General features: G+C 41.0%; 1 protein-coding gene across 2 annotated transcripts in view; it reads right to left on the reverse strand.

Annotated features, from left to right (window-relative positions):
• Nucleotides 1-4591: 4591 nt before the first annotated feature.
• The window catches only part of phaf1 (phagosome assembly factor 1), an 82911-nt gene continuing 72259 nt past the window's right edge, over nucleotides 4592-15243 (reverse strand). The window contains exons 10-16 of one of the 2 annotated variants that reach the window (XM_041191905.1): nucleotides 14732-14815; nucleotides 14564-14646; nucleotides 11846-11889; nucleotides 8901-8953; nucleotides 7222-7280; nucleotides 6663-6735; nucleotides 4592-6253 (exon numbers count right to left, since the gene is read on the reverse strand). In XM_041191905.1, the coding sequence (XP_041047839.1) occupies nucleotides 6164-6253; nucleotides 6663-6735; nucleotides 7222-7280; nucleotides 8901-8953; nucleotides 11846-11889; nucleotides 14564-14646; nucleotides 14732-14815 (486 nt within the window). In that variant the 3' untranslated portion in view covers nucleotides 4592-6163. The remainder of the gene's footprint in view (nucleotides 6254-6662; nucleotides 6736-7221; nucleotides 7281-8900; nucleotides 8954-11845; nucleotides 11890-14563; nucleotides 14647-14731; nucleotides 14816-15243) is intronic. The other variant, XM_041191906.1, reaches the window with a different exon arrangement.

Below are 15243 nucleotides of genomic sequence, written 5' to 3' on the forward strand. Positions count from 1 at the left end.
CAGCAGGTCTAGCAGCATCTATGGAGAGGGAAACAGAGTTAATGCTTCAGGTTAATCAGCTTTCATCAAACTTAGAGATGTAACAGGTTTTAAGTATAGAGGCAGGGAAAAGCTGGGGTGGGGAGAACAAAAGGAAAAAGGGGAAGGCCCACGATGGGTTGAAAGGCAGGAATGATTTTATGCCAAAGGGGAGGATGGTGAAATAACAAGAGTGGTAATGGGAAAAGAAACAAAAGATGTGTCTAGAAAGCCACTGAATTTGTGCAACTGCCTGAAGATGCCTACCATGCAATACGGAGAGCATCTGGGGACTTAAACGTTTTTTTCATACGAAAAGCTTTAATTGCAATGGCCTTAGTTAATACAAAGGAATTTAAATAGAAAAATCACATTTTTTTCACTAAAATGAGGGAATTCAATACAATAGATGGGAGAAATTACCCACTGGAGGTCAGAATAACAAAACCCCACAATTTTAAGATAATTACAAAAAAATGGGAGGTTAGAAAACAATGTCTTTGCACAGAGGCTGACTGGAATGCGAAATTATCTGCTACAAACTGTTGACATAGATTCCATAATTCTTTTAAAAAGAAATTGGATAGTTACTCAGAAAAAATGGAAATATTAAAAGATGTTGGGGAAGTGGGGGGTTAGTGAGATTAGCTGAGGTGGCTAAGCACATTGGTTCCCATATAAAATATGCAGAAGGAGCATTAGCTGGGACCCTTTGCAGTCAGGCATTCTGATCCACCTGCTCTTTGGACATTCCATGCATCCAAGCAATCTAGTACATCTTTTGTTACAATCCTGGTGGAGACTAATAATGTGAAAGAACCAGATTTTCTAAATGACCCTGATGGAAAAAAGCAATGGACTAAATTCGATTTTAAAAAACTTTTACTATAACAATCAAATCCAAATCAACCAAAAGTTACATGAATTAACAGGCAATTTGTGTTCAGCAGAAACTATAAATTACACTTTAAATAGTTGGTACAATAAAGGTAAACCTCACATTTCTGAGGCAGCATTCTTTACTTTCATGTGGCACGGTATGTAGTCCCAATATTCTTCCCAATTCTTGTGTAGAGTTCAACCACTCTTCATCACGCAGGGTCTGATCAAGTAGCCTCCAACAACCGCTTTACTCTGTCCGAAGTCCATGGATATGATTATCACCAACAAGGTGCACTTCTGCAGAACCGCTTTCACTCAGGTCACAACAGTCCTGATGGCATAGCCTTCCCAGACCCCCCCCTTCATCCAAACACTCAATAACAACCCTGTACACGGTATGGTTAGCTCTGGTAAAAATCGGCGTGCCTGGATAGTTCATACATTTTTTTAGGTTTCAGTCCTTGCAGCTGGCTCACATACTGTTTCATCAAGAGCCCGTGTGTGTTCCCTTTCTGCTGAAAAGAAACCGAACTTTCACAACCCCTTTGTTTTGACCACAGGCTGAAATCCCAACTTTTTTATTCTTCCTAATTAACTTCCATTTCCTTAGCAACTGAAGGCACAGGTTCATTTCTCAGAAATCAGATGTCACAGCCAGGAAATCCAATTAAACTCCTCCCCCCCAAAAACCTGGACCTTTTCAGCTAGGGATAGTCTCAAAAAACACAGGTTTTTAAACCATTTCATCACCTTTTGCACAAACTAAAGACTACCTGCCCTTACAATTTGACTGTACCAATTCTTTAGTTTCAGTTGTATTAAGCGGTATGAAAATAATGGTGCATCTCAATGAAATGCCCTATAACTGTCCACTGTATAAGGCAAATTGCCTGCAACTTGATTGCTGTGATAGTGACCTCTCTTTTAGCATATCTGAAGAAATTTGGAAGAAAGGAACTGGTGCAAACCTTGCTGCCCAGCAAGATGGAGAACAGAGGCAGATTTGTGATCACCATACCCTCTTTTTTTTGCAAAGCGCAGAAAATTAATTTAAGCTTGTGAGCAGTTTAAATTATTTTAAACAGTTGCCTACCTACAGTAATATAATGAGCCAACTTGTGCACAGCTCAGAGGGAACATTGTTTGAGATTCACAATCGTTTACATAATACCATTCGGATTGGATAGGAATCCTGGATTTCACTATTTCTAAAATATGAGGGGGAAACAAGTGACTTGAACTCTGTTTGCTAACATTTAGGATAGTCAAAAAGACCAATGCATATCCCTTCCCTTTTAGAAAGAATTTGTATTTATTATATCAAATGTTTAGGATCTTCCTAAATACTTCATACCCAATGGATCACTTATGAAATGCAATCACTGTAATGTAGCTAGTCCATTTTCACACAAGATCCCAATGAATAAATGGTCATTGCCTATTGCAGTACCCATTTGAGATATCGGACACAAACCAAACAATAAATGATTGAGCAGAAAATTCTGGAAATAGGTCAGGTAGTATCAGTGGAGAGTGTGTGTTTTAGGTTGATGATCTTTTGTCAGAATTGGCAAAAGTTAGAGATGTTACAGGCTTTATGCAAGTTCAGTGACTCTCCATTTCTCTACAAAGATACTGCCTGATCCTCTGAGTATTTCCAGCATATTTGACTTTTATTTCAGATTTCCAGCTTCTGTAGTATTTTATTTTTGAAGAATGACTGAAGATGTTCTTACTGATGAGTTTGCATCACTTTCTTAAACTACTCTTGACCAGTACAAACACCCCCATCTCTGCTTTGTACCCTGGCATTGTACCCTGCAGAGCTTCAGCTTTAAAAACAAATAACACCCACTATTAATCTCACCCCATGGTTGAGTTGCAGGGTTTATGAGACAGTATCCATTCTCTTCCCAATATAGAAGAGGGAAGGTGGTAGTTTAGAGTTGTTAGTGCCCAGTGAACACACTGGACAGGTTGGCAATAGGGAGCAGTTGGGTTTGTTGTTTCCAGAGAGCCAGCAAAAGCTGCATTGATAGCCATCCTAAACAGTTTTGCAATGGCGATTTACCCAAACACACAAACTAGTCCAAGTGTATTTCAGTAAAGTAGCAATGGGTTTTGAATCCATCACCTTCAAGCCCTCAGTCATATGAATTACTGGCTAACGGATCTTGCACTAAACTTCAAAAAGATCTGTTGCGAAATGCTCAGTGGAGGGTTTGAGCTGTGGAGAGCAAATCCTAGCATGGTTCACCCATCCACTTCAGAAGGGTGAAAGGCTAAAATCAGTCTTAGGATAAGGGGTTGGGAGTTTCAAGGGCCTTTGCAAGTAGTGGCTGTCAGCAAAAAATCAGAGACCAGCACTATCTACCATCTGGTGACTTTAGGTAAATTTTCTGTAAAGTTTAACTTCTGCTTTAAGGTGAACCCTCAAAAGATCGGGCGAATTACCTCATTTTAATGCCCTACCCCGAGAATCTTCATTGTGATGGCCAGCACTCTGCCACGCATGCATATAAAGTCTGCGTATGACACTGCTCTGCATATTACCCGCCTTTCCAAATCAAGCCTAATTCTCACCCTTTATTTCCACCAGCCACACTCCCTTCTTCAGCACCATTGACTCCCTCAAACCATCTCCACATGCCTTTGTAGCCTACTTTTCCTCCTGCCATCAACCTGGGCTCAAGTCAGTTTTGAACAAGTTTGTGGTCTCCTCCTGCTTCTTGCTGACAAATGAGGTAATAGCTTCTTTTGGTATACAAAGGACACTCAGCTCTAATCCATCATTGTTGATAACCTCTGCTGTCAGGTTGCCTGATTGGCTGCAAGCTATGAATAGGCTGCAATTTCCTCCACTTAGACCTCAGCCATTGTTTTCCAGCACCTGTCAAATGTCAACTCAATTTCCAGCTATTCACTCAGGTTGAATCAAATTATACAAAATCCTGGCAAGCCATTTAACCCAGGACTGAGTTTCAAACCCCATATCCTATCAGCCACCAAGGTTACCTTCAACTCTACATCAACCTACAATTGCCAAAATCCACAGCTAGCCTTTTCTCACTTCTGCCATATATTTTCCCAATTGCATCCATGCTGGCTTCCCATCTGCTTTCCTCCACAAACACCAAAACTCAGCCACCAAATCCTGTCTCACACTAATATTTCTACTCAACCATCACCCCAATTCTGGTTGACATGTTTCAAGTGAGTCTCTGCCCAAAGCCTTCAGATATTTAAAGTGGTCAAATATTCTGAAGTTTCCAGGCAACATGAAAAGAGACTCCATCTATGGGGGTGAACTTGTTTAACAATCAATCTGAATTAACAGGTATTGCAATGTAAAGAGTTCTAATTGACCAGAAAGTCTCTTAGCCATTCAAAAGTCCAGAATGCTGTAATGATGAGTATTCAGTTCCTCTGTAGTAGCACTGAAGGGGGAAGTGAATGTTTTGGCGAGCTTCCCTACTATCTAGGAATGGATCTGCGATCAGGGCTGGGGGCAGAGGGTGCAATGAGATGGGTCCCCACCTAAAATAGCCTCTCTACAGAAAGTGAACATCTCAAGAAGTGATATCTGGGTGTGCAGGCTCTGCTAGACAAAAGGGTGACAATTTCCCACAGACAAGTCCTTCCACACAGTCCTACACACTTCACAAAGAACCAGTCAACTCTAATCATCTCAAACTGTGAACTGGAGTCAGTTTTATTTGTGTTGCAGAATACATGCTCTTAATGTGCATTTTTTTTTTCCTTTTTGTATTTTTTTTAAATAAAGGTCAGAGGACTGTGCAGAAAGAAAAAGAATGAATGAAGAGGCACAAATAGTTCCCATGGTAAGCAAAGGGCACAGGAAAAAGCACTAAACTAAGCAAGTTTAGTTAAGGATCAACAGCTACAAGAGAACAGCTTTCAGCTTCAAAAGTAAACTGTAACATAGTTTTTAAACAACATCCACATGTGTTGGGTACAACAGTCTGGAATCTCACAGTTTACAGGAAGACAGAATGCAAGTGTCACCATAACACACATCACACATCCCTGCTACTGGTCCAGAGTCAAAACATTGATTACAATTCAAAATACATCCTTCTCATTGTTCAGCATTAAACTATACAGGCACTCCCTGTACATTTTGTTAAAATTACAAAATGCATTATTTACAGATTTGTACACACAGTGTAAACACACAAAATTTTTCTATTAATTACAAGTTGCTACAATGTTTGATGTAAAAATGAGGCATGGCTAAAAGAGTTTTAGTTGATTAAAAAAAAAGAAAAGCACTAAGCTCTCAATATATTGATGAGGGAACAGCCCAAGTACCTTCACATCTTCCTATGAATGAACAGACCTCTTGAGAATACTGCAAAGAGCAGCACTGCATATGTGCCGTGTGCAATCTCCCCTGCTGACTGACAAAAATCTGCCAATGGCCAGCGATGCTGTTGAGGACGCGCAGTCCTGTCATATGAAATAGCGCTGAGAGAAATGAGGAAACTAAGCATGTTGAAGATATGTCTTTGGCATCAAATTAATAACATGCAATTCAAGACATGGCAGAGAGGATTGCATTTCAACCCAAAAGAGTGCGGTGAAGCGAATAAATCTTCACTCCCCCTTCCCCCACCGAGCAGCGGGACCGGCTGTGTGCATGGACTGGACTTCTCTCCACACCCCAGTCTCACCCAATTAGCTGGCACTATACCCTGACACTCCTCAGTGGATAAAACACATTAATCAAGTAATTAAAGTGTATGTAGTGCAAATGATATAACCATTTCTATAAAAACGTACTACTGTCTAAGCTGCAGAGATAGGCTGTGCCTGAACACACGAACAAACTGTCTCTGCATACTGTGCTGGGACACAGAAATATGAGTGTATGGAGTACCACAACACTACAGGAACACCTATTAACAGAAACCTGAAACACTGCCCATACAAGGCTCATACAACTTGTGCTTCTTGTGTCTGCAGCTCCATTGCCTGCCTCCTCTACTTCTACAGGCTCAAGACAGGGCAGAGCCCAGCTGGTCTGCACTGTACAACTGAGGAGAGAAACTGGCATAATGCAAGCATAGAGCTGCATACCCCATCACCAGGGCCATCACCAGCGATGAGGTCAGCGACAAACCAGAACCCCTCCTCTATCCAAACGAGGCCAGGGCGCAGCATAGATTGGATCGTGCTGTTCTGTACAATTGTGGCAGCAAATCAAGGCACACTGTACTAAACCGGTAGAGTCCTGGTTGGTTCACTGGGTCAGCTCTGTGGTTCGAGATTGGCTGCTGAGCCTGGGAGGGCCATAAAGTGTTACTGATGCTATGTGATTGTTCTGCATGACCTGCAAAGAAAACACAGGCACAACAAATGATCTCAAACACTTTAAAAATAAATTTATATATAAACAAATACATGCATGCACACACATATGGGAAAAAGTCTGTTTGTGCACGTGTGTGTCAGAGCCACATACGCATATGCACATACACACTAGGTTCCTCTTGTTATTTACTTTTTCCTCTGCGGGCTGGTATACGGTTTCATGATTGCTATCTCCCTCTGGTATTTGACTTTAAGTGACCATTATTGTGCTCTTGAAGATGAGTTTTGGGCTATCTGACAGCAAAGAATATCACCGCTGAGCTACATCCTGTCTGCCAATATACACACTCCTGTAAAGGTCACAGGAAAGAGAAAAATGTCTAGGTTCCCCTCCCCAACCCAACAATGCAGAGACCAATGTTTCATACCTCAAAGATCATGCGCTGCAGTCCGAAGCAGAAAGTTGATCCAAAAGGATTTGTGTTGTTTGCTGAAGAGGATCTACATGGGCAAAGAAATAAAAGGAAAGTTAATTAATCAATTCAATGATGGAGAAAGATTCTACACCACCCAGGACAGCACTTCCTCCTGGTTAAGGGGCTCAATTTCCTTTTTGCTCATTTCCCCATACAGTTTTTAAAAATCATGCATCATTGCTTTATGAAGGTGCATTATCCAGAGTATGCTGGATGCCATTTAAAAACAACTTAGATTTTTTAAAAAGTGGCTACTCTAAACTATTGTTAAACAAGTAAAATTCCACGGGATGTTGTCCAGTTCACAGCATTCATGTGCAATACCTGATTTTAAGCCAAACCTATAATTCTAAACAGGGCTTTGCAAAATAAGCAAGAAGTTGGGCTTAGCAGGAGCCTCTGCATGCATTTTAATCTCGTTTCCTCAGTTCTCAAGTTGCCTGTTATGTCTCTCAGACTCCACCGCTACCCTCTTATTGTTACGCTTCATGTTCAGATGCTCATACTCTACCTGTGAAGAACCACTGGCTTCTCCATGGGGTGCCCAAGCAACTCCTGAATGGCATCCCACTGAAAAATTGTAAGACCAGTATTAGTGCCATCAATTTCTCACTGATTTATTGAGAGGTTTAATTAAATCTGCATGTTACTTATAATGCAGCATCACAGCTTCAGCCAGGGATGGACATGGTATAAGAAAGGTTAAACTTGCATGCTTGAATAGCTTCTCCCTTTGCCATCAATTTGTAGGCAGCATTGATGTTAGTGGTCATAGGCTGAGTGGGCTGGCTTAAACAACCTCATGTTAAATTCATACTTCACTCAGATTAGGTAATTGGAGTTGGATGGGAGGCTAGAGGGGCTAGGGAGAGAAACACAGTAACAAACAAAAGAAAATAAATGAGCCCAGTCTGCTGAGCTGCACAACTTGGCAAAAAAAAAATCTGCCACCACCTCCAAATACATCTTGCCCTACTTCACAGCAATTACCCTAACATTTGTTTCACATCCAACCCGTATAACAAGGAAAACATAAAGTATAAGTTGAGGACTTCCTTCGAAAAGCTCAAAATGGGTCTTGAGAAAGAAACAATCAAGAAACTGACAAACTGCAATCCTTACAATGAGGGAATAATGGAAAACGTGGATCTCACAAGTCTAAGGTGAACTGAGGTCTTCAAAGAGACAGGGTTATTTTTCACTGAGAGCTAATCCTCAGTTTTAAAATGCTTTCTTCTGTGGCATAAATTTCTATATGATTCTTTGAGTTTGGACATCACTTGAAAAGCTGGCATTTATTCGTCATCCTTAGGCTGCCTGAGAGAATGGTGGTGAGCAGCCTTGTGTTATTGCAGTCCATGATTTGAAGATGCTCCCAGAATGTTGTTAGGTAGGGAATGCAAGCATTTTTAAGCCAGTTGATGAAGGAATGACAATATATTTCCAATTCAGGATTGTGCACGACTTGATAGGAATCTCAGTGGTGATGGCATTCCCTTGTGCCTGCAGCTTTTGCCCTTCTAAGTGCTGCTGAAGACAGCTTAGTGAACTGCTACAGTGCAACTTGTAGATTGTACACATTGCAACAACAGCACAGTGATGGTGGGCCAGTGGATGGGGTGCCAATCAAGATGACTGTTTTGACCTGGATGCTGTCAAGAGGATTCCCCTCAACAGTTATCGGTTTTCTGACCACCATATATATCAAGTTTTTCTACATCTGGTGACTACTAACATGACTCGTGCTGTTAAATTCAAACATTTTCTGCGATGACGGCACTGTTTTCTTTTGGATTGCTGAAAGTCTTTTGGAAGCCAGTACTGGAATTTGTTAAATATTTGTAAGATGGTACCCAAACACAAAACCTTGAAAAGCACTTGCCAGCTGGCCCCCTGGAGGATCTGCTCTTAAACAGCTCTGCACCAGTTTGACTCCATGTCATTTTTCCAGTTGTACACAAAACTATCATTTGTATCTCCCATTTATCCAATCAGCATAGTGCACTGAAGACAAGAATTAATCTATAAATATCAAAGTTAAAAGCAATAATATTTATGTGACTCAAGACTACAGATGAACGAGTGCTGCCCAGATGCCGGTGAACACAATAGAGAGTATATGTAAGGGATGGAGGGGGGAGAAAAAACAGGACAATGAACTGTTCAGTAGTTATACTTCTGATGCCTCACCTTGCTGTATGTGGTTACAGTACACGTTCTTGCGTGTGCATCAGCACTGCTGTCTGGTGGTAAAAAAAATCATCAGTAAGAAGGGGAATAGCAAAACAAAAAAATGGCTTATTGCCACCTAGTTTTGTTCAGCTGCAGTAAGTATTAAGCCATGCAAGTCTGCAGAGATGTGAGAGGCAATTTCTGACATCCATATGTTCTTAGCTGCAGAGTAGAAGCACCATCTACAATTAACAATAAAAAAACATAAAACGTTTACCATTAACTTTAAAGCAGTTTGGTGTTTAATCAGGATCCATTTTCAGTGCAATAGCGACAAGGAGACAATAACAAATATTAAAGTCATTGAATCCCTCCAAATTAACTTACAGACAGCGCAAGCTATCACTACTGACTATGTAAAGACTTAATCAATGTCATATTGATGATCTATTTCTTGAATATTAGACACAAGGCAGATCTTGTGAAGATGCAGAGGTTAAGAGTCAAGTTTCTCCTAAGAAATATAGATGACTTGCTTTGCCCTATATCTGCCTCCTTTGACAGTGAAACACAGGCTTCAAAAACCTCTATAAAATCTGTGCAGTTCATGAGTTCAGACATAAAAAAAAAATCAGACTAATGACTGCAGACATTTTGACTGTAGTATCATAGTTACAAAACAAAACTGGGCATTTTGATTCAGCACCTTGCTCCAATACCCTCAGCTAAGTTAACAGTTGGGGTTATGCTGCACTGACGTCTTTTCAAATACTGGCCTGTAATTATGCACTACTTCAAGAATCGATTTTCATGTTTGCATGTCAGCTGTAGGTTAAACTGATGATTTTATGCTGGGAAGAATTATCAAAGCTAAATTCAAGAATGAACAGGATTTCTTGCTCATAGCATTACCAGAATGCCACAGTTATGATGTTAGAATCTGCCCAACAGTCACATACAGAAAACCATTACTTGCCCAAGAAACTATTAGTCAATATTGCTAGGTGGCCATTTACATTGGGCATTGCAACATAGGGACAGAGTTGAAATCAGACTGAGCTTCAATTATACATCTTTAATTATTATAATGCTTAAAACTCTAAATTTCAACAGAATCTGTGAAAAATTCTCAATAGATGCCAACTCTCTGCCACCTACGGCAACTTCCAACAAACCTGTCTCCGAAATATGTTGGTTCAATACAATTTCAGGGACAGGTAGGCCTCCAATGTTTGCTTTAACCATGAGAAAGAACTGCCCACTGCAAGAGAAGGTCCTGTAGTCCATTCTCATCCTATTTAGCAAGGGGGTCAGTTAAAATGTAGCAAATGACACAATCTCTTAAAAAAATTAAATTTAAAAAACTTGGGAGAAATAAATTCCAGGAGAAGGAACCACCACAAATGGTGATAAAATGAAATTCACTGCATTAGACACATAAAGTGATTCAGTGCATGTAGGTATAGGGCGACTGGAGTGTTGCACCAGTTGTAGATCTGAAACCTGGATATTTTGTGGATCAAAACTAAAGCCATTTAGAAGATTACATTACCCCAAGAATGACAAAGCTTTAAAATGCAGCAACAGTGTAGCATGCAATGCCTTTACATTCGCCCGCACCATACTGGCCCATGACCTCTTCCTTGTCACTGATGTCAGCCCCATTGCCTGGACACTATCCCAACTGAATCAAGCAGTTCATAACCTCAGCTTCCTATCTGATCTCAAACTGAGCTTCCAAGCCCTGATCTACCCTGTTATAAAGACAGTCTACCTCCACCACCATTACATTTGTCCCCAGCCTTACATCAGACCAGTTGGGTATGCTTTTTGTAGACAAATCAATGGAAATTGATGCCATGATAAGTCAATAGCTCCATTATTGTTTATTACACAACTACCAGGGGTGGTAGGTGGTGAACTAGATGGACTGTTGTACTTTTTCATTTAGTAATCCCTATGTCTCATCTGCTGATGAATCCCTCTTCCATGCTTTTGACACCTCTAGATTCCTTGATTCTGGTCACATAACCCTACCCCTGGTCCACTTTGAATTTGAAATTCCCATCCTGGTGTTTAAATCTGTCATTGCCCTCACCTCTTCTCATCTGTTAAGCCCTATAACCTCCTGAGTGCTCTGCATTCCTCCAACTCTGGCTTCATCCGTTCTCCACTCCCTTCGGACCATCACTGATGACCATGCTTTCAGCTTTCTCAGCCCCAAGCTCATTTATCCTTACCCAAACCTCCCCATCTCTCTCTATCCTCCTTAAGACCGAGCACAAGCCAAGCCTGTGGTCACCCCTCCTTGGGCTCGGTGTCAATTGTTTGATTTAATCTGTGAAGTGCTATTGGATACTTTCCTAGGTTAAGGTACTATATCAAAACAATTTATTGTTATTGTGGATGCGCCACATTGCCACAATAAAATAACCCCACATTTACTTCAACAATTAAGAGGGTTGCTGTTAAATACACCGTGATCCAGAACTTGGTTGACAGAGATAGATGGAGCAAAATGTATACAGGATCCATAAAGAACTCTGCTGGCTGGACTTGACGCTCCAGCAGTTAGTTTAACAAGTAAACACCCATTTTTTTATAGAAAAAAATCAGAGCTTTCAAAAAAAAAGTAAAAAATGAAACCACGGTGTACTATAATGGAATGCTGAATACAAATTTGCTTAAGTATTTAAAAGGTAAACAGAGCACTAACTGCTCATTTGTTGGCAACTGCTCTCTTCTCCCAGCAACTATCTCATTTGTCTCTTCAACTGGGCACAGTGCCACGCCTGGCAATTCATTTAATCATGGAGCTGCAACCTCCTCTTCCAAGAACATCTGATTTGAATTCTCTGGAACTATCTACTTGCCAAGGCAACAAGGAAGCTGAATTCTGCCCCAAAAGCAGCAACACAAACGCAGCCCCCTCCTCAATCCCACCTGTTCCAAAGAGGTCTCACCTCGTTTAACTGCAAGTGGGATCTTGAAATCACAGCGATGGTATCTGTGAAAAATAAAATGACAAAGCTTATCAAATGTCTGTAGTCATCCACTCCACAGAGCAGCTCAGATTTCTACGTTCCTGATACCCAGGAGAGTTAAAACCTCAAAACTGAACTCAATAGCCCAAGGAAATCAGACTCCCACACACACCAAATGCCCACAAGGCTGTTGAGATCTCCCATTCTACACAACTAATATTTAGGAGAGACAAGACTTCTATCCTACCTGGAAAGTTAACTCTCAATCAAATTGTAAAGCTATAAAGGATTTGCTTGAATCTAACAAACCTCACCCTGCCACTGGAGGGGATCATTTCCCTCCTGATCACTATGCAGCTTTCAGAAGCACAAGGTGCCACTTTAACAACCCACTTACTAAGATGAGGCATTCTTTTCGGAGACTAATCTATTCTTAAATTTCTATTTTTCCAGGAGCTTTGACAACCAAAAGACAGGCGAAACAGCGTCACAAGAAAGATAGGACTCATCTAGGACTATGGATTAAAAATACACGCCTTCAAATCAAGCCTCAATTGTAAATCCATTAACCTAAACACAGCACCAGTAAAGCAGCTGAATACAATACAGGATATCTCATGCAATATCAGTTCTAAAAATGATTAAAGCTTAGGCTTCCTTTGAATTACTTACTTATTCTTTAATGGGAGTGGGTGTCACTGACAAGGCCAGCATTTGGTGCCCATCCCTAAACACCCTAGAACAGAGTGGTTTGCTAGGCCATTTCAGAGGGCAGTTAAGAGTCAACCACATTGCTGTGGATCTGGAGTCACACTTGGTCAGACCAAGTAAGGATGGCAGATTCCTTTCCCTAAAGTGGATTAGTAAATCAGGTGGGTTTTTATGACAATCGATGATAGTTTCATGAGGCTAGCTTTCAATTCCATACGTTTTTTATTTATTGAATTTAAATTCCACCAGCTTCTGTGGTGGAGTTTGAATCCATGCCCCTATAGCATCAGCCTGAGCACCTGGATTAATAGTCCAGTAACATTACCACTAGACCACCACCTCTCCCAATGAATTAATTTTCTTCTAGATGCATTTACAGCAACACAGGTGGCAAATAATAAAATCACCATTTGCTGTCCAGTGCTTGACTCTCAGACTGGGTTAATTTCTATAAATCATACACCAGTTATAATAAATGTATTACAGTGTCTATCTGAACAAAACACAGTAACAGCCACAAATCTCAGCCATTCCATTGTAACACTATACAGTTAATGTGTCATTTCGTGTATCAATTGAAGGCTATTAGGAGGTATTTTTTGATCCAAGCACCCTAGTGATTTTCTGCACTGATTAGTCTGAATAACCAGTGGCCACATCATGTTCAATTTTACCACGCTGCTCAAGTGCAAGACAAATTACGTAGAATGCAGCAGGTAGGTCGACTCAGCATATAAAACAACCCCATTCTTTTCAGCACCAAAATGCATGCTTCGCCCTAAACTTGGTGGATAAGTCAACCCCCATTTTTCAGCTAATAAATGCATGTTTAGGACCATACTCACATTAGGAGTGGGCCTCAAATTTTCAGCTCAGAAATACACGTTTGAGATTATACATGCCTTAAAGAAGTCTGCACATGGGATTAAGCTGGCGATATGGGCCGTGCTGCCAAGAAGATGCGGTGGAGTTTAAGACACATCCACACAGAGGAGCCTGCACAGAACGAGTGATGAAAGGTCGACTTATACGACCTTTCTCTCTCAGTCAGCACTGGAATCATTATCCAAGGTAGCCAACAGTCCTCCACCATCTTGCTCAAATTACCTTAATGATGGCAAGCTGCTCACCTGTCAGAGGCATCATAGTTGATCCTACACTAAGCTTGCCTAATGTTCACAAGTGCACTACTTTTGAGCAGCGATCCACTGTACAGCCACCTTGAGCAAGAACCCTAGTCAATTCCAACTATCCTTCCCACCTTTTTTTCCTATGGCTGTAAGTAGCAGAAGTTGAACTGCTGACCGTCCTGAAGTGTATTGCCCCATTTGTACACTGGGCCATCGGGACTAGAATCTCCCATCTATAGTTTCTTATGATGCCCATTAGTACTCAATGAGGTATACTTTCTACCTGCACAGTGCTGAAGGGAGCTTCACTTCTTCCTAAATGATGAATGATCCAAGCCAAAAGGACTCCGTGGTGTTGCACACCACTACAAATGGAAGCAGCTCCACAACATGGTTCAAAGTTGCTCTCAGCATTTGTTCTACAGCACTGAAATATACAGCAGTAAGTAACACATTCAGATTGTACTCACGCAGCAGCAGCAAGCCTTCAGCATAGAGACCCATAGAAGAGATACAGTTCGACAGTAATCAGTAGTTTTTGTTACCTCTTTCAAATTGCTATGTTTCAGTCAGGAACCTAGACAGTGAACACTGGCTAGCTACCTAGCTGGGACACATCAGTATCAACCTTGATCTTACCCTTATCCAAAAACCATATCCACATCCACACACACCTTGGTCAACTTTTCCTCGTTTAGATTGTAAATATTTAACACACATTCTAGAGCTTTTTTGCCCAAAACCACTATTGCTTAAAAGCTCAGTGGGAATAGTCTGTCTATGCTGCATCATTCTAGGATTCTAAGCCTACAAGTCTCTCTGGAATGCAGTGCACACTGCTGCAGTTGACACTCACATATTGAAGTTGTAATGACCTGGGTAGTTGGTGTGAAGGACAAATTTCTTCACCTGATGTGTGGTGGCGTCAAACAGAACATCCTGCCAAGAGAGAAAGAGATCAATAGAAGTTGCAGGAAGTGAACAGTGTAAAGCCAAATCAACAAGTGAGACTGCAGATACGCACCACTCCCAGAGTAAAGTAGTTGAAAAAGTAGTCATTGCACTTGGAAGGAACCTGCTTGTGAGGGGAGGGAGAGTGGATCTTCATCTGTAGAAACAGAGAGCAAACAATCAATAGTCACAATGTGCACAGCTCACTGTTGCAAAGGGGCAGATGACCCAAACTTGTCTCTGCAAATGCAGAAAAGGCTTACATCAATTTGGGCAAATACATGTGGTTTCATAATCAGAATCTTCGCAGCTAATAAGGACATTTCTCTCTGTTAGCACCCAATGCTGGATGTGGGTGCACAATTAGGTCTTCAGGACATGAAGTGAAACTGTGTAGTATAGAAAGGTGTTACTGTTTAAAGATCACTGGTATTAAACAGGAGATGGGAACTGCTCATTGTGAAATGCGCAAAATGTTTAAAAAGCAATTTGCACCGGATGCAATAATTATTCCTCAGAAAGGCCATCAACAAATACATTCGGCCCCAGACTTAACAGTATAACCCTCAGGGTTCACACTTGCAG

This window comes from Carcharodon carcharias, chromosome 7 (assembly GCF_017639515.1).
Source record: "Carcharodon carcharias isolate sCarCar2 chromosome 7, sCarCar2.pri, whole genome shotgun sequence".
Classification (NCBI taxonomy): domain Eukaryota; kingdom Metazoa; phylum Chordata; class Chondrichthyes; order Lamniformes; family Lamnidae; genus Carcharodon; species Carcharodon carcharias.